General features: G+C 52.2%; 1 protein-coding gene across 1 annotated transcript in view; it reads right to left on the bottom strand.

Moving 5' to 3' along the window:
* Positions 1-8709: 8709 nt before the first annotated feature.
* Positions 8710-26549, bottom strand: part of LOC149344187 (uncharacterized) — a 37990-nt gene continuing 20150 nt past the window's right edge. The window contains exon 3 of the mRNA XM_089547164.1: positions 8710-8777. Coding sequence (XP_089403290.1) covers positions 8710-8777 — 68 coding nt within the window. The remainder of the gene's footprint in view (positions 8778-26549) is intronic.

The raw sequence follows: 26549 nt of genomic DNA on the forward strand, positions 1-26549 counted from the left end.
CGTGCGCACGTTGAACAGGTGGACTACCAACTGAAAAGGTTGAGCCCTTTCAATAAATGCCTGAGGCGCCGTAATACACAATACTCATAGTTTTGTCAGTAAACTAGGAGATGGTATTAAAGTGCGGGGAATGGGGAAAGTTTGGTGATGTAGAAACATGACGTAGACGTGGTGGTTAGTTTAAAAAATGCTATAAAATTCTGTCTAATCGGCATCCCTTCATGAACAGATGCTACGTAAGGGCGTGCTGAAAAAAAAGGGGGCATGGTAGCCTGAAGAGGGGAAAAACAGAAAAAAGAGCAATCATCGATCGCACTATGTTGATGTAATTTTGGTATACTCTTTCCTTGGCTGCTTCACTGCTTCAGTGCCAATAAATGCTTGCATGCGTTTACATGTATACATGCGGACAAATGCGCTGACGCGTGCCGCCTTCTTATGGGGATTGCGATTGTTCCGCCGTTCAGCCTGTTTTCAGCTTAAATTTTCTTTACATCAGAGGACACACAAAGACAGCACAGAACTTTTTAACATGAACGAAAATAACGAGATGCATACATCTGGAATGTTTGCCAAGCAATAGTTCTTCGGAGGGAATCTAATTATTGCTTCATCTATAGTTTCGTGCGATTCGCTTTTACGTGTATAAAATACAGTTTCTCGCTTACAGGAAATAACTTGGCGAATCATGTCAGTGTATAGGAAAGATCTTATACTTTCAATCGTAACAAAAGTACACTCACTGGTCACTTGCTCGCCCCTTAAAATTCGGATTTATGCTCGCACAAAAGCGGCAGTGAAGTGTCAACTGCAAACGCTGACATGAAGCACGAGCCGTTCGCACGCTTGCTGCTGCGTCTTTCGCGGTTCCGTTTTGTAGGCTCCGAATGCGACAGCGTCCGTCTCTGAATCGTTACAGAGGCTTGAACGGCATCGACCCTGTCAGAAACTCTGCCAAGCGGGTCACCGTATACACACAGGGGCGTAACAATGCACATTGGGAGAACGTTCCGGTATTCATCCAGGCGACCTTGCACCGTTATCGATGCGTGAAAAACGATCTACAGAGCACTTCCTTCAGCGTATCACTCAGACAGGCCTCAGGTTCCCCCGAGCACCTATTGCACTCAGTATACGCGGCCACACAAATAGGGCCTCGTATATGCACACATGTGGGCACCATTGACGCGGATATGTGTGCCCGTGTGCTGGAATGCACGCCATTGAGCGCGTATATAGTAGCGGAATTCTCAAACATGGAGTCTCTATGGAGGAGCGCGGCGAGGGAAGAGGACCATAGAAGGACGGAGGGCGATCACAATACGCGCGTTGTGTGGCGCCCTCTGTCGACATTGGGAAGCGAGAGCAGCGCAGCGCGCAAACAGCGAAGGGGGTTTCCCCGCTGACGTCACGCGGGAGCGCGTGCGCGCGCTTTTCTGGCCAGCTCTGAAAGGATCTGGCGCGCTTTTGATGGCGCGCAGATTACGGCGTTTTCAATGCTTCTCGTGGTGAGCCCACGTGAGCGCGCACGGGCACAGACGCCACTTGAGACCATTCACCTCGCTTTATATAGGGAGAGAGAGAGGTTTATTCTGGTGGGCCACGGCTGCGCTGCAGTGTCAATGCCGTCACAATGCGCCGTGGCACGTGTTGCCTTTCAGGGAACAAATGGCGCCGTCCGGGGAGAGCTATATTCGCTTCGGGAATGGCATTGAAGTCTCGCGGAAACGCACACTCCCTGTGTGTTCGCGCGCGCGTTCCGGTGCGCTCCTTATGAAACGAGCACCTTTTTGTCGCGCGAAATGCCATCGCAGAGCGCGCCGCTTTCACTTCTCTTTTCAACGCTGCCCTTGCCTTCCTTCACTGCGCGCGAGTGTTGGAGTGAAAAGAAGAAAAGGTCATTTGGCCGTGAAGGGCTTACTCGGTTTCAGCCTCGTTTAACAGGTGAACTTGTATGAGGTGGCCCTTGGGGTTGTTTGCTGGGTTCACAGGTGGAGTTGTTTGCTTCGTTCACACGCACCATTTATTTATATATGTACATACAGTTCGAGTGGCGGTGGCTCAGTGGTTACGGCGCTCGGCTGCTGACCCGAAAGACGCGGGTTCGATCCCGGCCGCGGCGGCCGAATTCCGATGAAGGCGAAATTCTAGAGGCCCGTGTGCCGTGCGATGTCAGTGCACGGTAAAGAACCCCAGGTGGTCGAAATTTCCGGAGCCCTTCACTACGGAGTCTCTCATAGCTTGAGTTGCTCTGGGACGTTAAACCCCAAGAAACCAAAACGAAACCAAACCATATAGTTCGAGTGGCGATATGTGTGGTGGCCAAAAAAAGCAAACACTAGAAAATATTTAAGGCGGTAAAAAAACACTCACAATCACAACAGACGACAACGGTAAAAAGCACGGACACACTAGAGAATGCAATGGCACAGAGCGCCCGTTGTCTCCTCTACTAGTGTGTCTGTGTTTCTTGGCGTCTTTAAATATTTACATTGAACAGCTACCAACTCCACAACCTTAGAAAGCTGAGAAAATCTCAGGTTAGAACCTTAGGAAGAAATTGGCTGGAATAAAGATGTTTCGCGACTTCGAAACCATTCGCTACTTGGAAAGCAAGCTTTCGTTCCATAAAAAAAGCAAGCCATGACTTAGTCCATTGGTTTTTTTTTTAATTATTTTCAGAGAAGACACTGCGTGTGTCTACAAGATGGTGGCTTTTGATTTATTGCACGAGGAAAATACTTCGGTAATTCGCCGTCAATGCTTTTGAGGAACATTTTTTTTGGCGGCAGAGATATACTAGTTCACTATTTCCGTGAGGTGCACTTACCGTGAGCTGCATTCAAGGAAAAGCTCTGAGAGTAAACAAAGCCTCAGGTATCCAAGATGTCTCTTGTTCTCACGTACTTTGACTTCCTTTGTTGAACTGAATGTAGCGAGCACTTATTTATTTGTACAAAATACTCCTGAGGGTACTGCATAGGGAGGGGCGGTAGGTGCAACAGATCAAAATACTAAACAATGAAATCTCACAAAAAAAAAACGCACCACGTGACATTGGAATAAAAATGCTGACTGTCATATTTCAGCGTTAAAGTTGGAAAAGTAATAAAAAGCAAAAGAAACAAAAGCATTAACATAGCAGCAGAGAATCAAAATGAATACCAACCGATACAAATTAATACACAACAGTATTCAAATGAAACAATGTGAAACATCATCAAGAGGAATTTAATGCAAAATCAGCAGAATACATTGCTATTGTAGCAACATACACAAGAAAATTAAGCAATAGTTATGGTGCAGGAATGAGATTGTAAAATTTATCAGAATCAGTGGCAGTTACGAGGCAGAGCGATCCAGTCAGTTATTGAGCGTGGTGTGAATGATAGCGCGTAGTTTAAGGGAGTACTGAAAATAGCAACGTCAGATTTCCATTCTTAGGTCTCTTTTATCCACTTTTGAAACGACTTGGCTCACTTGTGACATGAAAGAAAAAAAAAATCTGTGCCTCCCCCGTAACCGAGAGTAGGGTAAGCATGAAATGCAGAACGATGCAGAAGCGTACGCGGACATGACGAGCGCAGGCCTGACAAGAATGTATATGCAGCGCGTTCGAAAGTGTCTAAAGTGCGCAGAGGCGAAAGCGTTTTCCGCACCACTTTGCCTTTGTGACACTGGGGACGTCACCACTGGATTACGTCACACATAATTGATGACGAAGTAATGACAAATTACTAATTGGTGACTAATTTCTGATTAATGACAAAATACTAATTAACTGCTAAATAATGACGCTTAAGCTTCGTTTTTAGGAGTGGAACGCGACATCGTGTTGTAGCGCTGCCAGGCAGTCCACGGAACGCCACCACCCGACCCGTTAAGCGCGATGCCCTTCGAACGCGACGCTTTTTGAGGAAAGGAAATGGCGCAGTAATTCTCTGTCATCTCGGTGGTCACCCGAACCGCACCGTAAAGGAAGGGAGGAACGCCACCACCTGTTCGGCGCGATGCCTTGCCCTTTGAACGCAACGCTTTTTGAGGAAAGGAAATGGGGCAGTAATTCTCTGTCATCTCGGTGGACACCCGAACCGCACCGTACAGGAAGGGAGGAACGCCACCACCCGTTCGGCGCGAAGCTACCGGCGCGAAGTTACCGGCGCTTGTATGCCGGTCCTGTAGGAGGGCTTAGAGTGTCTCGTTAAATCTCGTTAAATCTCGTACGGTGCCCGGATGTTCTCGTTTCAGTGCCCGGATGAGTGGAATTCAGTGCCCGGATGTTGGCTCTCGGTCTCGGCGTGACGTCACCACACTGCCGACAACGGGAGCTAAAAGCATGTCATGCTTAAAAATCTTCTACCTTACTGACTACACTCAGCCAGAAAGTAGTTTCTAGTGGGTGCGCAGTAGAGACCATTCTAACGAAGCCCACTACATTTTCAGAATTTCTGCCGGGGCCGACACAACGACGATCCCGAACTCCTTGCATGCAATGCAAGCCATCACAGCGCACGCATAAATGATGCTGTAAATATTTTTTTCTGGTAATTATTAGGTAGGAGTCGTGCCTGCTAATTTCTGGAAACAAAGTTAATATACAAGCAGTGCAACTATAAAGAAATTTGAACGCTGTCTATAAACTAAACCCCGTGCCCATGCTTAGAGCAAGGATCTAAATACCTCTTTGGTCACTGCTTGTTGTGAGTGGCGGGCTCTGGAGATGTCGCCATGACCTTAAAGGCTCTCGCAATTATTGAATTATATGCTCATGCGTCAGGCAGAGGCTTCCATCGCATATGGCTTGGATGCGTTTGGATACGAGTCACAGGTTACTGATGATGTTTTTCGCTAACTCACTGCCACGCCGTCGCTCAGGCGGCTCCAACTGCGTACAAGCGGAAAAATATCACTTTTGCTTCAGCTCTACAGCTGGATGGGATGATGAATCTATACGGACTCCACGTAACAGAGATATGCTGCCTCTAAAGAGCCAAACATGACGAAGCGACGAGATGGCCTTGTGGTAGCGAGACTGTATATGCGCGGTGTTCCCTGAGGGCCCGATGGCCTTAGCCGACAAAGAATGATGGGCATTCCGAAGCCTTGTGGCAAAATGAGGACGTGGTCATGAGTTCGAACTGAGACTTTTAGCATACCGGAGTGCGTCTCCGTTATGCTAAGTGCCTCTGTTAGAGATATTTAGCATACCGGAGACCTGTACCGGATTACCGTGTGCTATACTGCGCACGTGCAGCGGATCCGCAGCGGCACAACCCATGCCATTGCGCGTGCGCTGGAAGAGCCCGTTAAACCGGTATACGCACTCTAGTACGTCTCTGTTCTGCTAAACCTCTCAATTATCGCGCCATCCTGTGGAAAATGAAGGCGTACACATCCTGGAAAAGCGGCCAAGACGCCCAATTAGGAGGTTCTGTGTACGCCACACCGAGACGCTGCGCCTGCAATAGGGAGTTTTAGTATCACCTTACGGTAAACGCCATAACTAGGGTAACTGCTACCGTACGGCAAATGGGGGCAGGCAAGCTAGGCAACGGCAACGCGTACTGCATATGCCATACGGCTGGCTGTCCGGCTGCGCTAAAACTGTCTAATGTCCTGGCCCGGCTCCATGGGCGCCTCTTTGCGCATCAGAGGCCTCTCGCAGTCGGGATGCTGCTCCGCACAAACGACTCGATGATTATCATGATTCTGCCGCGGACGTACTGTAGCAATGGCCTCTCGCAAGAATCGAGCATTCGTGCAAGCATAATCAGGAACTCTAGACCTCGTTCCGGAATCAGAACCCACAAACAAGGAGTATCAGCTTCTTGTTACAGGAGGGCGTTTCGTTAGAAACGGTGCAGTTGCGAATAACGGTGCTTATTTTCTTAACAATCGCTGCGGTTGAACATATAGACCAAGAGAACTCTTTTGACAGCCACGTGGTGCCGCAGGTCCGAAAGTACGAACGCTCGCAAATACAAGCAAAATGGAATCACAAAACCATACCCAATGCAGAGGAATGCGCACAAAAACTTTCACGCGTGCGCACGCACGTGAGCTGGCATCAGCTGATTCTGTTTTATTTTCAGTGGCGTGAAACAGTCGGCGCCGCAAATCAAATGACGCTTCTCTCAAGCCTCTTCCCTTTATGTTTATAACCTGCATTGTTTGCCGCCGAAACGAACTCGCGAAGCGTGCGGTACGCAAGTGCAAAGAACTCGCGGTGTACCGGTTGAAAAGGGGACCTGACGCTCGCAAATAGAGTCGCATTTCAACAGAATTATTGAACTATACATGGTATATAGCTCACTGCCGGCAGCGTTCATCGATGAACACGACTGAGCACACACGCACTCCACTAGATAGACATAATATGCATGAGTCTGGGTGGCCGCGGGGATTTCCTTTTGTGGCTCACTTTCAATGTCGCAGGGTGAGAGAGGGGGGAGAAAGCAAACGCGCGTTCGCGCCCGAGCGGCTACGGCGCGAACCAGATCCAAACCCCGCGCTAGGCAGCCGTTCCGGCGCAAGCAGCGACGTATAGGAGCGGACGTTGCGCCGAAACCGACGAACCATGCACAAAGGCTGCGGTAGGGAGCTGGGGTGGTGCGCCGGGCATCGGAGCCTGCGCCGGTCCCCGGGCCATTGGTATACGTAGAGCCGCAGCGCATGCAGTATAGCTCAAACGTCCCGCCATAGGGGGTTGCAAAGTCCCCTACTCTGGCCGCCGGCATAGCCGGAACGGACGCGCCCATACTAAGCCAGCCAGCCAGCCAGCTAGCAAGAACCGTGGGTACGCAGATCCTACGTCGCTCCCGAATCCATCGGCGCGCAGAGCGGAGCGCGACCGCGTCGAGCACGAATTAAAAAAGTACGCCACATCGGCGAGGAAGCGCAAGCAGCGCAGGAGGGAGGAAGGGGGCCCGGCGTCGCATTTGAGGACGCCGGGTGACAATGGGACAGAGCAGTGAGCACAATGGGGACTCCCGTCCCGTGCAGAGCCATGCCGGGCCGGTGGGAAGTTTCGGTTGGAAAAAGCCGGTAGACGAGAGTCCCGAAAGCGAACGCTGTCATAAAGCTAGCCACAGTGGAGGAGAGGCAAAGGCCGGGGGCGAGGAGTGGCAAGGGAAGGGGGGGGGGGGGGGGGTTGACTGTCCCGTCGTTGCGACGAGGCTCGGCGCTGGATTAGCCTCGTGCGAGGTTCGTCGGTCTCCGCCTTGATCGACACAGCGGAGTGCATAGGCATGGCGGTGTGGGGTTCGATCACTCCACGTCGTCGTGCTCGCCTTTTCATTTTTACTTTCTAGATCATCGCTCCTATCCGCACTCATCGTCACCTGGCCGTCCCGGACCGCCGACGGCCGATCGGAAGGCGAGGAACAGCAAATGAAGGAGGGATATGGAGTGGTTTTGGGAAGGGGGCCCGCGGTGGGGATAGGATGGGACAGCTCGTAAGCGACTGCCGGAGTCTATGGCCCGAGCTACGTCCGAACCGCGGTCGGACGGCTGGCGGCAGCAGAGGGAGGAGGGCTTGAAAAACGGACCGTCGCTGCTGACCGCCTTCTCGCAGGCGCGCACAAGCAAAAAGCAGCAAGCATAATGAAAAGCTATCGCCTATAAAGGATGGCTGTGATCGGAACGCTGTGGAAGCCTGGCGGGTGGAGGAGGGTGGAGGAGAGAGGGGGGTGGGCATTTGGGGAGACCCAAAAGCTTCGTCGTGCCATACTCGCATGCGCGCGCGGCTTTATAAAGAAGAAGCGAGGGACCGTCGTCGCTCCGTCCATCTGTTGCGATCCCGGCCGGGTCGCTCTTTTGAATGGGAGCAGGACCAAAGGGAGGAAGAGGGGTGCGTAGGGAGGCGCAGCGGCCGGAACGGCGGCGCGCAACTGAAGAAAGAGCGGCTGCTAGCTGTCGTCTAATCGGGCCGTCCCCCCCGCCTTCTGGACTCCCGCTGCCACCGGTCGGGCCCAATATCATCGTGACAAATTCCTGCGCACACCTGGACAGTGGGTGCGGCATCCCTCGGCGGGGGGGGGGGGGGGGGGGGGGGGAGGAGGGACGCACAGGGACGCGAGGTAGGCGTACCGGGGACCGAGTGCGGCGCGAGCGGCACACCGACACAAGCGCCCCCTCCGCACCGACGGGAGTGCCGGCGCGCGAGTTGGTGTGCGTGAAAGCGTGCGTGCGTGCGCGTCGGTACCTTTCGCTTCGCCGGGTAGCGAGCGCTTGGGCGGCGGGTGCGGGAGGAAACGAAAGAAAAGGCAGAGGAGGACGTCAGGCAGCGAGGGAAGCCCTGCCGGAGCTCGGCGACGACCAGCGGAGACGGGAAAGATGGGCTGAGCGCCCTCCTTCCCACCCGACAATGGACTGTCAGATCCTACCTTTCGGGGGCCGTGTCGCCGCCGTCGCTGCGGGCGTCCTGCCAGCTAAACAAAACGGGGCAGAAGAAAAAAAGTTGAAATTGATGATTTAAAATAAAAAAAAGCAGCCGCGTACGCGGTACAGAGTGCGCGGAGCTCTATTCCGTCGTCGACTTCGGCTTCCATTTCGCTCTCCCTACCGACCCCTCCATCGCGGTGCAGAGCAGCTCGAGCCTTTTCATCCAGACGGCCGAGAGAAGAGAATGAGGTGGGGCAAAGCGCGGAGGATGAAAGGACGAAGGCAGCGCTGCTGACGTGTCTCCGGGGCTTCGCAAATGCACGCACGTCAGCGCGCACCGTCGGTGGCATCGTCGCCGCAGCCATGGCACATCTCCTTGCCGTAGCAGTCCGAGCCTACCAGGCGGCCAAATCAGGGAGGGACACTCGAAACGGCAAATGAGGGGTAACGGCCAGCCCGACTGGCTACATCTTGAGAGTGGAATTCTCCAGTGAGGGTACGAAATACACGCACGGATGCGCTTATCGTTGAATCTGTCGTAGTCCTACGGAGCAAGAAGGGAAAGGGGCGCGAAATCGGCATCAAGGCAGGCAGGCATCAAGGAGGCATTGTTATTTCTCCAGTATACTTTATTAAAGAAACCAGGCAGGCGGCTGGACGCGCGCAGGAAAGCCACACTCGGCTGTTTCCCTTCCTCGTCGGATAACGCTCCCTGTCGTGACGCCAGAGGGGAAGCGGAGAGTTCGCCAAATCCGCGCAGGGACTCAACCGCCAAGCTCTGCGCTTGGGGTTGGCAAGCATCGGATGGTTCCCGGGAGAAAACGAACGCCCCTGGGAAAAGGTTTGGGTCCTCGTGGCGCGGAGAGGTTCCTCGTTGGCTCTGACGAGGCGGAAATGAAAAAAAAAAAGAAAATAATGAAAGGAGGAGAGGATAATGGAGAGAAGTATTTGCATACGCAGCCGCTATGGAGCGCCCCGACCCTCTGGTACCATTGTGCTGGCATGCAGCAACTTGTTGCGCGTTGCCCTGCCAGTCACAACAGTTTCAACAGGGAGGGGTTTTTCATCCCTCTTCAAAAACACCTTGTGAACGCAGAGCAGAAGTTTAGCTTTTTACCTTTATGAGTTTTTCGTATTTGACATCCAACGCCCCTTCGCCCCAATGTCGGTGCGCGCATTGTTTACGAAAGAATGGGTTGCGTGGTCTTGTCGTCAACAGCTTTCCCATGCTTTGAGGTCTTCGGGTGCTTAGTGAGGAATGCGAATACTGCTAGGGGAAAGCAGAGAATAGCATTCGAGGAGGTAGGTCTCGGGTTATTAACCTCACTGCACGCCGTTGATGACGACCGGCGACGCAAGAATAAAGAAGGATGGTCCAGGAGAAATGCGCGCCTCTGAAATAAGTACGCCACCTCGTAAACACCTACAGAGAAATGGGCCACTGGTATACGGCATTGAACGGTTCTGGATAAAAGCGAAATGCATTTGAAGGGGTTGTTCGAATAGTTGTGAGTTCGTTCACACGATCATGTGGCTTTTGTATAGGCTCGCTAACCGGAGGAGACATTTGACTGATGCACCGCCGCGTGCTTTGCAACAAGGTTCTCGACAACTGTGCAACTTCAAACACAAGCAATGCCCAACCTTGGTGTGACCGCAACGGGCACGCTGAGCCGTGCGTTTCGTTTCATGTCTACGCCACTACCGGACCCGCGATCCTGCCGAGATTGCAAAGGACACTCATAACTTTCTAGGGAATCGAGCCCGACCACCCAGTCCGACGCTCCTGGTAATGCGGGCAGTCGGTTCTTGCCCTTCGAAATGAACGTATTATTAGCGAGTATACGCCACGTGATGTTGTAGCGCCTACGCATGCAGTGTTTTCTCATGTATCGAGGAAAGTAGAATACAAGCGTTGGTTTACGTCTGCTCTCGATACATCTTCGCTTCATGACTATACTGCAGTCACCATTATCACATGCCTGCGGGATGGGGTGAGCCGCCAGAGCATATCTGAGCTGAAGAAAAAAAATCAGAAAGCAAGCTTTTTATGTGTAGGCGCACGTGTATCTTCATCAACTTTATCCTGGCGCAGAGCACAAAAATAAATTAGCTGAAGTTTATTTCTGGTTAAACCGGGCAAGTTGCGTAAGCAGCGTCGAGAGCGCGCGACTAGGCGCGCGGCAACGGCGGCGGCGCGGCGACGGTCCTGCCGCCTGGTGGAGCGCGGCTGAAACAGTTGCTATGGCAACAGCGCTCCATCTGTTTGACCTCGCTGCGGCTAAAGATAAACCGTTGTCACCGCCGGGAGCTACGCGACGGCTCGAAACCTGGCGCAGTATTGCTTACGCAATAACACCAGTAGAGTGAGGCAAGCATTGCGAGGTATCCGCTACCACTTGTGCTACGCGTGGTAATGATGTATAATTTACACCTATAAAGACACCCTCTCGCCATTTTTCACGTCGAAAAGCCATCCTGAAATCAGGACGCCGAGGTTGCTCCTCCTCGCAGTAATGTACTCGTTCGACTAGCGCAGGAAAGCTGTTGATGGCCCAGCCCTACAAAAGCCTGTTTATGTGCCTATCACTTATCATTTGGGGCGATCGGGTCGAGCCATGATGTGTAAACGGAAGGCGTTGTGGAGTCAGTGAGCCGCATTTATTCCGAAATTCCTGAATAACCTGGCATTTATCGCGTGCGATGAAGCATTTCTCTACGCTCGTATCCACTCTATGCTGCATACATTCGTGCGGGAGTTGCACAAGCCGACTCGCTGCGTCGCTTCATCCTTGAATAGTTTCGTTTAACTGCGCCATCATTTTCGCACATTTAATAAATTCTCTGGCTAGTTTGAACCACGATGGTCAATAAATATTTCATGCTGTTCTCTGCGTGAACTCTGTTGTGTTGTTTGGTCTTGTGCAGAAAAGTCGTCAGATGTCTCTCTAAATGTATACTAAAAAGATTCACCGTTTTTAAGGGTAACTGAGTTGCGCTTCAACGGATATATTCCGACTTGCATAACTAACGACTTAACAACTGCAACGGGTTGTTTGGAAAGAAAAACAACAACTTACACACCAAGAGAGCATTTCTTGAAGGTTGTTTGCATTTTTTTCTGGCTTTAAATCCATCCCTTCTATAGAATTTGTTACGAATACTCTGCTGGTCGTTATGACTGCTGGCACTTAAATAAAGGTCTAGACAAAGCAGCTTAACAAAAATAGGAGGCTAAAAGATAAGCTTCACCATTAACGTTGCCCCACAAAGTCCTGCTCTTAGGTCTGCAAACAATACAGGCGCGAATATAGTAATCGTTGAGAGTTCTTAATTAAGGAGCATTTGCATTTCAGTACCTACAAAACAATAGCTCGCAGGTGTTACGAATGAACCCAGTTGTCTTATCCGAAGGAACCATCCACCAAAAAAAAGAAGAAAAAATAAGGCTTCTCCAAAGTTTCGCGAACGGTGTCGCACTTCCCGGCGCTTGAGGCGGCACCGACCCAGCGAAGAGAACAACCGAATTCGCGGTCAGCCAAACCGCAAGGTTTTTGGGTGTCTTCCTCTCTCAACTCCCTGTCGTTGCACTTTTTTCTCCCAGCACCGCGCCCCCCATTCTTACCTGTTTTTCTTTATTTTCAAAGCCGTTCGGTGTCTCCGCATTCTTCCCTTCGTCCTATCCCACCCATTTTTCTTTCATTTCTTTAAAGGCGTTCGGCGGCTCCTCAGCTCATCTCAGCCAGTGCCGCCCGGCCGCACCGGCGTGTGCGGCGTATACGTCTCTGTTTCTCTTCGCGCCGCTGGTGCCGCGCCACTCAACGGCGGGCGCGTCGCTTTCAGGAGGCCGTGATTTATCGCAACCACGGACGAGAGCGCCGCCGCCGCCGCCGGCGAACCGAACGGACGGACGCCACCGCCGCTACCCCGTCCGTGGCTCAGGTTCGTTCTCGCAGCCAGGGCCCAGAAGAAGAGGTGACGCCGAGGAGGAAAGAACGGGAGGGAGGGGAGGAGGAGGAGGCTGTAATTCTAAGCGGGGCTTCGCCGCCGCCGCCCTGCCTTTATGGCGGCGGGGGTTTATAGGTCTTCACTCAGTCGTCACCGTCGCACCGCGGGCATTCCATCCACCGACAGGGACGATCGGCCCCCGTCTTCGGGGCCGGCTAGGGCTGCTGGAAGGGCACCGCTAGCGCCATCAGCAGCGGAGCAAAGAAACAAACAAGCGGCGCCAGCGAAATTACGCGTATACATCAACGAAGAAGACGCGGCGCCGCCGGAGGACGCGACTCCCGAGCTCCCAGCGTTGCAACGCCGCCGTCCGTGGATTGAAGACGATATCGCGCAGTGCGGAGCGGGACACACGCGCGCGTATATGCCGCACCGAAGACGCCTGTCCCATATATTAGAGATGGGCTCCCGAGGGACGATAGCGAGCGATGATTCCAACCTCTCCCGACGGCGCCGGGCTGAAGCCTTACACCCGTGCGTATATTCGGCGAAGGCCGCGTTCGGCCGGCCGAAAAGTATGTGGCGGCCGATCCTCCTAACAAAATGGACTCTGGTATGGGTGCTGACTCAGTCGCCGACAAGACGGCTGCCTACCGCCCTTTAGCGTTGGATACGACGAAATGTTCGTTTTCTTACTGGTAATCATAACGCTGGGTGCATGCTGCGTGACATCACACTGTAGTATCTCCATTTATCTGTTGATACCTTGAGCACTTTGGGGTCTTCTTTGCGTTGTTCTCGAGCTTGAGATTGCTGGCACGCTGTGTTTAGATGAAAATGCTCCACACGAGAGTATGTGAACTGAGGCGACCTTACAACGGTTGAACCCGAGTAGAGGAAGTTTTTGTGAAACTTGTTCGTATGGTGCTCCTTTCCATTTCTGATTTTATGCTTGAGCTATACCTAGTCGGCACTGCACATCGTTATCAGGGCGCTGCTTGAAAGGCACATGAAATTTAGAATTCTTATGCCGTTTCTGGTTATGTTCCTTGTGATTTATACGACTCTCCACAAGACTAATTACTCCAGAAAAAAGGTAGCGGTACTGCCCCCCACCGAAATCGAGATCATTAAGCAGTTGGTGCTTGTGATAACTGTCGTCTAAAGAGCGCGTTATGCCCCAAGAAACAAACTCTCAAAGACTCCATCAGGCGAGCAACAGAGATTAGCGAGGGAATATTGCCTGCGGGATACATAACCCGCCGGAACTCTGCTGAAGGGAAATTGCAGTTTATTTGACATCATTGTTGCGCTTTTAAGAGAACTTCACTGCAAACCGTCGGTTACATTAGTACTGCAAGCGGAAATGAAAATTTAAAGAGTGCGTGCCCGACGTGGCACAGGGTGCATTGTAAATTCTGGCATGCTGTTACCGGCAAAGCCGCGAAGTACTGTGTAGAGAAAGACTAAACAAAAAGAGAACAAAGACAACAACACGAACAGGGAAGACATCTGGAGTACCTGGGTTCGAACCCGACCGCGGCGGCCGCTTTTCGATGGATGCGGAACGCAGGAGGCGCCCGTGAGCTGTGCAATGTCAGTGCATGTTAAAGATCCCCAGGTGGTCGTAATTATACCGAAGACCTCCACTACGGCACCTCTTTCTCTCTTTCTTCTTTCACTCCTACCTTCCTTCCTTCCCTTACGGCGCGGTACGGGTGTCCGCCGAGATATGTGAGGCAGATACTGCGCCATTTCCTGTCCTCAAAAAAAAAAAAAAGCACCTGCAGTACGAATCGTGCACAATTTCATTTAAGACAAATGTGAGTGCAATTCTGAGTGAACAGTTTTGAGTGAACTCTGAGCAATAATTCTGAGTGAAAGTCAACAAGCTGCACCTGGCAAAAATTGAAGGGCTTGCGGAAACAAAGCAGACATACAAAATCAAGCGCAGAAAAAAAAAAAAATCCGAAGCAACCAACTTCAGGGAACGATCGCGTCTTTCCACGAACGACTGCAGACTTTAGAGTAGACATTAAAAAGAATAAAAATAATGGTGTCCTTCTCGCACCCTCTTGCGACACAATGGGCTACGAATGACTACATAATACGGATGGAGGCTTTTAAAATGAATTAAAAAAAAAAACATACCTACCCCGGACCACTAATGTTTGGTTTGGTTTATGGGGTTTAACGTCCCAAAGCGACTAAGGCTATGAGAGACGCCGTAGTGGAGGGCTCCGGAAATTTCGACCACCTGGGGTTCTTTAACGTGCACTGACATCGCACAGCACACGGGCCTCTAGAATTTCTCCTCCAAAGAAATTCTAGCCGCCGCGGCCGGGATCGAACCCGCGTCTTTCGGGTCAGCAGCCGAGCACCATAACCGCTGAGCCACGGACTTTTTTTTTTTTTCTTCAACATGGTATTTATTACAGTGATGTAATGTTCTATGTACATGAACTATATACAAGCCATTATGAAAACAGTGTTAAACAATACATATTGAAAAGACCATGCACTAGAAAAGGGGCAATGCAGAGCACATCACTAATAGTGAGTGCCACTCCGGTTCGTACTCAGTCTGGGCATACACGTCTCTTAGATGAACAACCATTCGACTGAAGTGATCCTTTGTAGACACAACAGGTTCACAGTTTCTGTCCATCATGCGGGTTTTCCAGAGGCTGTGCAGTCCAATCAGAAAGAACATGTCCAGGGGTTCATCAACAAATGGCAGCGCAGTGAGATAGCGAACAGAATGTGGAGTCAGATATTGCGGGTATAAACGCAGTTGTAACATAAAAGATGAGGCCTGTTGGCATTGAGATTTTGCCACCAGTAGGTGGAAAGAAGCGGGCCCGGGGAGACCCCCCTGATATCCCCTTGGACGTAGCGGATAGCGAAGGGGAAATGGGAAATGTGTTATGAGGAGTGGGTTATGGGTATTGGGATAGGAATGGGGAAAGCGAATTTTCTTGCTCTGATCCTTCGAATTTGTCTTGACTCCGTTAGTGGTCTGCCTGGCCGGAACAGGGAGTGCTTCAAGATTGCCCAATGGTGCGGCCCGACTCCCGGGATGCATGACCATCCACCAAACCCAACGGGGTCGGACCGCCGGAGACAGGAGACCCTAACTCGGGGTTAGCTATCTAGGGCTCCTCAGCAGAAATTAGGCATATAAATGAAAAATTGTTCGTACTCGGTGTATATCGCTGTGGTTATTCGAAAACGGAAAACGACACCAAGTGCGCGTTCTCCAGTTTAGGAAGATAAATTTGTTTTTGTTGCGTTGGTCGATGCTGCGTAAAAAAAATAATCGTCGCAGTATCTTGAGGTAGCAAACAAAGTATCTTGAGGCAGCAAACGCTGCCCGCATTTCAAAGAGCCGTCAGGTGTTTACACTCTCTGGTAACATTTGCAACAAAAACTGTCGCTGTCGGCCGCTCTTCGCTCTCCTCCCTCCTTTCAAGGAACCGTTTACAGGCGGTCGACAAAATGCCCGCAGCGATTAATGTATGACCCTATTGTCTGATGTTACCGACCACAGCGGCAAAATAGTGTCACTTGTTTGTTAATTCTTTCCTCTTCGTATTCTTCTCTATCAGCTAAGAAGCGCGCATCACAAGCGGCTATTGCCGATGCAATTTCCTCCCTTGTACCTGTCACTCGTTGGCTACTACGCTCTCCGAGCACACAAAATTCGCGGCCCCTAATCACAGCCGACATTCTCTCCTTTTCACTCGCAGTTACACACGCACGCACCGGGTCCGCGCGGTGCATGAATGGATGTCTCAGCCGCCGCAGAGAAAAAGGGCGGCCCGACACCTCTCAGAATGCGCCGCTGCTCGGGAGAAAAGCGGCAGGCGCGCAAACGTCGCCGCTACTATATGCACACACACACGCACGCACATGCGCATGCGTTTGTAACACAGGCGGCCGCAGAGCGGTGCGCGGCTCCTTCGCGAGCGACAGGAGGACGCATTTAGCGGCGAGCTATGGCATTGTCCGGCAGCGCGGCCGGGCAGCTTGTTTGCCTTTGAATTGTCGCCGCAGCGCTCGTGTACAGCCGAAAGCCGCGGGGACTTAAAGGGTCTCGGCGGCGCGCTTTTCAGGCAGGACGAAAGGCCGATCGGGCGAGTGTGGCGGCGGGATCCTTTTAGATTCCGTGCAGTCGGTGTCGGCTTTGCTTTGCTGAGGCATGGGAGAGAGAGAAAGGAAAGCATTGGGCAGCAGGCTTAGTAGTATTATTAAAGCGGCTCCCTTCTCCTCTAAACGCACGCAACGTGCGCGACCCGAACGGCGTGACTCGCGACACGCGTACCGACAACGTGCCGGGGTATTCGCGCTGTCTCACGTGGTCGCGCAGCGGGTCTAAGCACAGGTAACGTTCGGCGGGAGGTATATGGCGATGTGCTGCGGTGAATCCGTTGAAATCGCCGACAACGACGCGTGCGCTGCTTCGGGAATGCGCCTGTTGTTCCTGGTTACACATGCTTACGCGACCGCTGTATTTGCTGCGCGCTTGGCTTCTCTGTTGCACGCGGCTACGTCGGCTCGCGAACTCTCAGTTTTGCCCTTTCCTGAGAGCTGTCGCCACGTTTGCTTTGCCGCACGTGCATACAGTCGTAGCGTGTCTGGTTCGAAAGAGCAACGTTACGCAAGAAATCCGCATTCACACTGCAATACACATGAGCGAACGAACGTTCAAGTTATTCTGATCTTAGAAGCACATTTATTGCTAGCGCTGTCTTTATGCAGAACTTTCTCGGTGATGTTCACTCTGTAACTCAGTGCCAGGCAACCATGCGTGGAAAATCGTACGTTTCATTTATTTCTTATCTCAGTTCTGGCAAGCGCTGCTCTGGCGATTTGCCTTTTTCGGGGCCACGATGAAAGGGGACCCGCAAAACGATCACCTAGCGCCGATAGCAACCTGCACCGCTCAGGAATCGCTTATCATTATCTCCTCAGAGTCACTAGCTGAGCAGCATAGCACACACAGGCAGGGCGATGCGGCGCAGAGTAAGTATCAAAAGAGAACGCCTTAAAGGAAAGACAGGTCGAATGAAGAAGCAGAGATTGCGTTTTGCAAGGGTGACGCGAATTGCGCCGTTTACCGGCCTCCCGTGGGCTCCGATCGCCCTCGGCCGCCCACCGCCCCACGATCGCTCCGTCGAAAGCCGAGGCAGGGGAAGAGGTGCGCTCGAGAAAGACGACGAGGTGGGGGACGTTGCCCCTGCAAAGGTGGCTTCTCTGTTGTACAGTATTGCGCCGCAGGGCAGCATCTGCAGCGCGGCGGCCTACGCGCGGTGCGGAAAATGGGCCGCAAATGGCCTCTGTTTACGACGCGGCTCTTTGACTCGTCGTAAAGCGTATCTCGTTCGGAGGCGGCGCTGGCTCCGTCTGATCGGGACTCCTCCGGTGCGGCCAGCCACCGCGGCCGTCGCATACGTCCCCCATTTGGTACTTTTTTTTTTTTATCTGAGCGCCCTTCTCTTCTCGGAGGCTTCGCGAGGGGCCAAGTAGCGCGCCGAAAACGGTCGTTGCCGATGGCCGCTGATTCCCACCCTCTGTTGAGGCTCGCCTACCGTGCACCTAAGTTGTAGGCCGGGTGAGAAGCGGAGTCGTCTGTGGGGTGTTTGCTAAAGTGTTTGTACCCTTATTTCCCTCCAGTTTCCACATTGGCGCTGCAGCGAGAGGATAGCGGCCCAGATTACCTAATAGCTAGGGGGACTGCACATGTCCTTATGGGCTTTGTAATCGCATAGCATACGAAGTGGAAGTCATTTTAAAATTTAACGTCTTACACTGACGCTGTGGCAGCCTTATAAATAGTATCCATGGGCACGAATGTTATGTAAAGAAGACAAATAAACAGCGCGCATAGTAAGAAATACCACGCACGATTATGTACATGTGTTACGTACTTGTCAAGGAACGTCATTTCTAGAAATAAAACTACCGAAAGGTGCAATAGAGTATTTGCCAAATAACTTTAAAAGATTACATTGTACAGCAGAGACCACCTTTATACACTGCTTGATTAAAATAATCTCTGTCTCTCCCGTAACCGAGAGTAGAGTAAGCATGAAATGTTTGCGGGCATAACACATTGGTTGTAGATGGTACTAGTCAAAAATTCAGGGGGGCACTTTGTTGACCTAAAGTGCGGTGAGGCGAAAGCCTTAAGCGCAGTGTTGCTGCTTGTGTCACTGATGTGTGGCTAAGATGTTAAGCTTCGCCTCTAAGAGCGGAACGCGACAGCGTCTTGCAACGCTGCCAGAGAGTCCATAGAACGCCATCGCCCGTTCGGTTCTACGCCTTGCTCGTCGGTAAATTGGTTTTTGAGGAAAGGAAATGTATATGTCTCTCATATCTCGGTGGACTCCTACACCTCGCCGTAACGGGAAGGGAGGAAGATGGGAGTGAACGAAGACACCGTATTCACTATAGACGCGCCTTTGTTCATTCCAAACCATCGAGCTGGCATGGCGGAGTGGTAGCGTGCTCGTCTCGCACTCCGGAGACCGGGGTTCGATTCCCAAGGTCGGCCGATTTCCTACTCGGTTTTATTTATTTATCTGGTCTGACTAGAAAGGTTAATTAGGCTAATTGGTTAAGTAAGCAATTAACTAAGCTCAGTCCCACTTACTTGGAGCATCACTATACGATCCCTTTAATTGGTTGCATGGTTAGTAGCCAAAGTACAATTGGCCCCGTTTGAAATTCGCGCACTGCGACGTAACGACCGCTTCGACCCGCGGTGGCTCAGTGGCTATGGTGCTCGGCTGCTGACCCAAAAGACGCGGGTGCGATCCCGGCCGCGGCGGCTAGAATTTCTTTGGAGGAGAAATTCTTGAGGCCCGTGTACTGTGCGATGTCAGTGCACGTTAAAGAACCCCAGGTGGTCGAAATTTCCGGAGCCCTCCACTACGGCGTCTCTCATAGCCTTAGTCGCTTTGGGACGTTAAACCCCACAAACCAAAACCAAAACCAATTGAAAAGCGTCAAATTTCTGTCCACAACTGCTGCTTACAACGATGAGGCATTAAAGGCTTCCGCCTTAAAAACTTGAAATGGGTCTAGTGTTCAGCACACCACACCGCACATAATGTCGCTTTCGGGAGCGGCCTTTGTCCACAGGGGCGAGCAGTTTTCTGCTGTGGCGTATCACTCGCAAAGCGATCGCTTTCCGACGATTCCTACCTCTCCTTTCAACAGGCTCCGTTGCTCGGCTTAAGCAGCTGTCAGGGTGGCGGCATTGAAATGCAGGATGACGCAGAAGCGTACGCGGACATGACGAGACGCAGGCCTGACAAGAGTGTATATGCAGCGCGTTCGAATACTGCGCGAGCGTGTATACATCTGCCTGCCAATGGGGGAAGCGTCATTAGCTGAAGGCCCAGCGGCCGGTCTTTTACATGCATGAGTGTGGGACCGCAGCGCCATCCTTGCGGACGGCGCGGAAGCAGTTTTTCTGCCCAAAACCCTTCTCGCCCTGGAGCTCCCCTCTTGCTCTAAGCGGCCCTCTCTCAAAGCCCCTAACGGATCACGTATGAGTCTCGTTAAATCTCGTACGGTGCCCGGATGTTCTCTTTTCAGTGCCCGGATGAGTGGAATTCAGTGCCCGGATGTTGGCTCCCGGTCTCGGCGTGACGTCACCACACTGCCGACAACGGGAGCCAAAAGCATTTCATGCTTAAACCGCCTTCTGCGTTGAGTGTGTGCCGTCTGTCCTATATGGAGGCTTGCATCCCGTTGTAATTGGCTTGTCGTGTGTTTTAATGTGCTGTAGTAGGTTTATCGCAGAGTAGACTAAGTGTAGACACCGTGCACAAAACTTTGATTAGCAATTGCGAGTTAATACTATTCTAATCAGCTCGCAGTGCACGTGCTGACAATGGAGCAACCCTCGTGTTCCCGTGCTACGCCGCATAGCGGCAAACCCCCAGATTTCACCCCCGACTATAGCCCCAGTTTCAAGTCGCCGCGACGAAGAGCCCGCGCCGGGAGACTTGAAAAGCGCGCTCCGCTGCGGAGGAGCGCCACATCACGGGGTGTCTTTGTTACCAGAAATCGTTAATCAGCGGGGCTTCCCGGGCTGCCTACTCAGCTTTCGAATGCTTACACTAAGAAAAGGAGACGACGAACCATTCGCCGAGAAGATGGGTACGGGTCGCCGGCGGCGGTCGCAGCAGCGTACACGTGCCTATCAATTACTGCCACGGGCCAGCAGCCGCGCGGGTGATTAAAGTTTCGATTAGGCCTCGAAAGTTTGGCGTCGCTCGTCGGGAAAATGAGGAGGAGCAGGGAAGGAGAAACTTTGGCGGCGGAGATGGCGAAGATGACGAGAAGAATCCTCCGCGCTCGCGGGAGTGTGTTGCCGCCCTTGGTAAGAGAGACGCACAGAGCCCTTTCTGCCTTCCCCCGTGGAGGCCTCGCGCTCTTCCCTTTCCCTCCGCCGCACGCTGTCGGGAGCCATTACGGAACTCTGCCGCCACCGCGTGCCCTCAGCGCAAGTCTAGAGCACGAGCGCTGGCGCAAGCTATTAGTGCCGAAGAGACAGGCGCCGGTGCCCTGAAAGCGTCTGCTCATCCTGAAAAACTTTGCGCTCCTTAAGGCGTCCCTGTCTCCTGGAAACTTGGGCGCCGTGCGCCGCCGTGTGTTTTTCGCCGCGATCGGATCGAGTGCGGACACAAAGGCGGCGTCGTTGGTCGCAGCGACACGGGGAGCACGTCATCGCAGCTTGGGTAGCGGCAGAGCGGGAGGATGGAGGATGGAAGGGTGGAGGTGGGCCGACCTTATCAACGCAGCGAGGGAGGCAGGCTTCTTGAGCGCGGGTGCAGGGAACGGCCGCTGGGAGGAGGCACACGAGAAGCCTCTGCTTTCCCTTGGAGACAGCTTTTGCAAACTTTGAGCATGGCTCGCACGCGAGCTAACACGGTTGCCTGGGCCGTGCACCGTGTGTGCCGTCGTAGTTGGGTGCAGGACCTCATTTCAACGTTGGCACAAATGAAATTTGCACAACTACGGTTAGGTGGCAAGTTTCATTGGATCCGGCTGCAATGGTCGCAGGGCGCTTAGACCAGAAGCGACCTCGGGCAGAAAAAAAAGGCAACGACTGAAGAAAGAAAGGAAGGAAGAAATGGGACAAAAAAGCTTTAGACGTCTCCTGTGTTTGTCCTTGAACCTTTTGTTGTGGAAGATACGAAAAGGAGAATTCGTCCTTTTGCATTTGCCTTCTGGGTTGGGTTCCTCTAACTGAAAATACATACAACAACGCGGCTTCATGCCTACTTGGCGCTTCGCGGGAGGGTCTCGGGCGTGGACTTGGCCGTGCAAGAAAAAATGAATTATTGGAACGCCACTGCAGGATGCTTCACCCAAATGCACGTGACCAAGCAAGGTGCTTTGGTTAGGGATGGCAGTGCTTTGTTTATCCTTTCCTTAATCCTTTCTGACAAAGCGTTCGAAAGCCAGTCGATTTACGCATGCGTAGAGCAGCTCTACTTAATTCTAGCGACGGAAATCAAGGCCACGAAGTGCTTGGAGATATGTCTAGCTTCCAGGATCATAGTGGCGTTGGCGGTTGTTATTGATTGAATGGATGATAGTTTGCTCAGCTGTTTAAGCTGTAAGTTGGATATATGGCTGTCATAGCTAAAGTTCTTCCTGGCCACTCTTCCCGATCATTGTTTTTAGTAATTTCTAGTCAGCTTGCTAGCTGCACGTAACTTTCAGAAACTTCAAGGGAAGCCGAAAGTGGCCAACCCATCTGCCGCTGGCGCCAGTAGAGAGAGTCTTGTCGCGCTCTGCACCCCCCCCCCCCCCCTTCTCCCCTGCACCCCATGCTTCCAGAGGGAGCAGCCTCGGCTCTCGGTGACTGGCTAATGAGCTGCGTCGGCCATGCTCGGCCGGCTCTGACGCCGTCGCTGGAGCGCACGGCTTAGCGCTGGAGCCCGACTCTGCGACGCGTGGGTGAGCGGTGCGCCTCGCTGCGCCACTCGGCGACAAAAGGAGAGCCCGTGATTAATCGCCGCCTTCTTTGTGCCGTCGCCCCGGCGCATAGCGAACGTCTTTTCCTATTACCGCACCCCCTCCGCTTTCTTAGCCTCCCTCGGCCAAAGCCATGCGCCCACGTGATAGAAGGTGACGCGAGGCGGCCTCGCCCTTCCTATGCACGCGCACGGCCAAGAAACGCGCTCACTCAGGTGGAGAGGCGGTAGAGTGACAACAACAGCTAAAAGAACCCGCGCTGCGTGCCAGCGGCCGACACGTTAGGCTTAGCCGCTCCTTTCCTGGTACAGCCCACCGCTGCGTGCGAGTAAGGCGTCCTAGCCCGGTTGTTTCCAGATCGCGCGAGCGACGTACACCGGAGTTACGGAAGGCTGTCAGCTCGAAACAATCATGGGCTGAGAAAAAGTGATGCCTGCCCCATCAAGTTCCAGGCGACGTTGTAACACTGCTCGTGCGCTTTGCGAGCGCCTTCCGTGAATCTTTTCTGTATGCTTACTTGCTAATTTTCTCGCTTTTGGTTCGGTAGACATGAGGACAGAGGCCGAATAGAGAGAAGGAACAGTTTCAGCGATGACTGCCTATACTGTCTTGCCTCGGTTCTTCTCCCCTTTGTGCTTAATACCTGAAGCAATAATTGTTAGTGCAAAAAAAATGACACGCTATGAATATGTGCTAAGAAATACCTAACAATTCCCTCTCATGTACAGAATACCTTTAAGTGCTGCTTTTGTTGGCATCTGTAACGTAGATGAAAAGTGAGGACCGTTGCAAACGGCTCTTTAAGTATAGTACGCCAGGAGCTCTTTTCTTTACTAAATAAATCTGGTATTGAACAAAAGAATAGGCATCTAGAACCAGAATGCTTGAACTGTCCATACAAGGCGTTACGTCACAAAATCACGCGCCATGAACGGACCGGTCTTTTGTGAGGAGAAAATGTGAACCTTTATTTTCACTCTTTTGATGGCGTTTGTCTTGGAAGAATGAGACGTGGTGGCTGATGTCGATGACATCATTTAATGGCTGCTGGCTTAGCGAAACGCTCCGTCCGCGACACTGCTCACTTCTCCTCGCTGGTCCGTGGTGCGACCCGGGGTCACCGAGCGACGCTCCCGTTCGCGAATTTGTAAGTATTTCGCAGTCGGTGGGGTGGTGGGACGGTGGGACGATTGGGTGGCAAGATGCTTGCAGAGAGAAGAGAAGGAGGTGAAGGACTTGTTGTCATGATAGATGAAGATATGAACAGATCACAACTGGCCGAAGAAGTTTCATTGTCGCAGGTCTCCACTCGGCCGAAGGCTGAGGCCCAGGGATGCACCAAAGAGAATGGGCATAGTTTGTCATGTGTGTGCGTCAGTGGGGTCAAAGTAGCGTTATCGTCGCGTTGCTGCCGTCGGGCACCATACTTTCTGGCGTGAGCTAGGGACGCTGCAAGGGTGGGGAGCGGCGAGTCCGGGCCGGGTCTGGCAAGCCTAGGCACATCCAGGCGGCGCATACCATGAACGAGCAGTCGACGACCATAGTAGACGACGAGAATCGAAGCTGCAGGGCCAGGAGGATGAGGGACGTCCACTGCTGTACCCTATGTTACGTGGTGGCAAGCCGGACAATTAGACGGGGTGACGGACGGCGATGTTATGATTTAATGGCTTCTGGCCTAGCCCGCGCTCTCCACTCGCGCCACCGCCCGCTTGCTCGTCTTTGTACTCCATGACAATATTATTTACTCTCTGGTTTCGTCTACCGGTTAACCTACCCGCCTTTCCTCCTCCTCATCTTCTTAAATGTAGTTTGTGAAAGTTGACCCTTACTGCTTTTTTTACTAAATTGGTTGCTCAGTGCTATCTTGATGGTCATGAAATTTTATGGCGCAAAGGTATCTGTGGTCAAAGAGCCCCACACCACAGGGTGCTTTCGTCTACGCAAGGTGGGATCAAAGAACCATTTCCCAAGCAGTTCACCACAAAGAAGCCGAGCACGAGGTCAGGAGAAAGCTTGTACCCAGCACTGGGGATCGAACCCAGCACCCTAGTCTTTCGTTTTAATTCGCTGTTTTGTTGTTTCAAGGTGCTCATAGCCATAGGGCTCTACTGCAGTACTGGTTAGTAGCTGCTCACTTAAGCTAATTAATACAAGCCATAGAGAATAAATGAAACAGACTTCCAGGCCCGATGAGGAATATAGAAGGCAAACTTTAGAAACAGCTCGCAGAAGTGTTCACGTACGTACCCCCCTCCCTCCAAAAATCATTATATCTACAATCAGCTTCTGTGTCACAGTGGCGCCACTTCTGGCATCTATGGTGTACCAAAGGAGTACGTGGAGGGCACACCACTTCTTCCAATTGTGAAAATCCCTCGGTCACCATTGACCAAGTTTTCCAGCTACCTTCACCAGGTGCTCACACATTTAGCGGGGAAAACAGCTACGCATGTCCGCGACTCGGATGTCTATATGCGCGCAAAACAGTCATATAGAAGGGAGGCTTCTTGCCTTCTTTCCAAGTTCCTCCAGGACTCGGATCTGGATTCGAGATAGTTACAACAAGAGTTGACTGTTGACAATTACAGGTGATTGTGCGTATAGCGATGCAGTTCAGCAGGATCTTAGCTATGGGCCTAATTTGTGAACCTTGTTTAACTTTCGAGTGTCGCGGTGGACCAACTGCCCGCAGAATTCGCAAGGCTAATCCCACATGTAGCTTGCAAGAAGTTCAGCTTAACTCGGTTGTATTTTTCGAAAAGCTAAAGGACGCATCCATTTACGGCAGCTAAGTCATGGTATTGCTCGATGTGAACTCGGTATTCACATCTGTGCCAGCGGATTTCGTGGTCGAGTGTTACAAGAAAGCCCCGAGCAAAGACGCCACTTTGTCAGAACGAACCCTGATTGAAGCTGACGACCTCTGCTGACTCCTGAAATTTTACCTTTCTAATATGCACTTCACCTTCAATAAGACTTTTTCCAGGCAGACTTCTGGAACAGTCATGGCTGCCTCCGTTTCAGTTTGTCACGCTAACGTTGCCCTAGAATTCATTCAGTCCACAGCGCTTCCTTCCTTTAACCACCAACCGCACCTTTTACTACGTTATGTTGTTGAATGTTTCTGCATCATCCACCGCAAGATGTACACACCTCAGCACGTTCTAGCAAATCATCCACTTCAGCGCAGAAGAAGTGGACTGCCGCATCGCTTTTCTCGACGTCCTCGTGGAATGCACAGAACTCTGAGACCACTCTTTATCGCAAGCCCACTCACACCGGACGGCACCTAAACTTCCACTCGCCCCATCCCATAGGGCAGAAGCGCCCAGTTGCTTCGGCACTATTCAACAGCGCCTTCAAGACATGCTCGCGTCCGAACGGCAGAGCAAGAGAGGTAAAGCATATCAGCAAGACCTCACACGACATGGCTACCCATACCAGTTGCTGCAGTGAAAGGAGCAGCGGCACCGCCAAACCAAACCGTGAAAAGTGTAAAAAGCTTGCGTCTGTTCCCTACGCCCGTGCTGTGAGCGTGAGCCTTGCTTGGATATTTCTTCTAGAGCGCAGCTCTTTGGCGCCCGTTCCTGCGTTTCGCGGCGTCGTCGTTGTCCCTCGTAACCAGCTCCGCAGCCGGGACAGCGCGCTGCTCTACCTGCGCTCGCTCCTAGCGCAATTTCTCCCGCACGCCCAAGCCGAAACGCATGGACGCCGCCGTTCGCCACCGCGTTTATCCCCCCCCGCCTTCTTCCTCTGTGGCGGCGACCGTACGATAGCGTGCGGGGTTCTCCGGTTGCCGAAGCGCCGACTCGGCATCAGCGAATCACGGTGCATGCATCCCAAGCCGAAACGCAGAGCCACGTTCACTTGACTCACTAGCAGCGTCAGCGGCGTCAGTCAGTGCTGCTACCATATCACTGACGTCGTGCCTTGGCAAGCTTTACGAACGGGTTGTAACTTCAAGACTGCAAAATTACATGGAAGACAACGACTGTGTACAACACACCATGTTCGGCTTCAGAGCGAAGCTCTCGACGCAGGACGTTCTCCTCCAAATACAAGAAGATGTCCTGCGAAACGTACCTCGGACGGGAGAAAATGTCATAATGGCCCTGGATATCAAGGGGGCATTCGATAACGTCAGCCATGAAGCGATCCTTACGGGCCTAGACAACCTGGATTGCGGACGCAGAATCCACGGCTTCGTCAAAGCCTTC

This window comes from Amblyomma mixtum, chromosome 5 (assembly GCF_055824585.1).
Source record: "Amblyomma mixtum isolate Tamu chromosome 5, ASM5582458v1, whole genome shotgun sequence".
Taxonomy (NCBI): Eukaryota; Metazoa; Arthropoda; class Arachnida; order Ixodida; family Ixodidae; genus Amblyomma; species Amblyomma mixtum.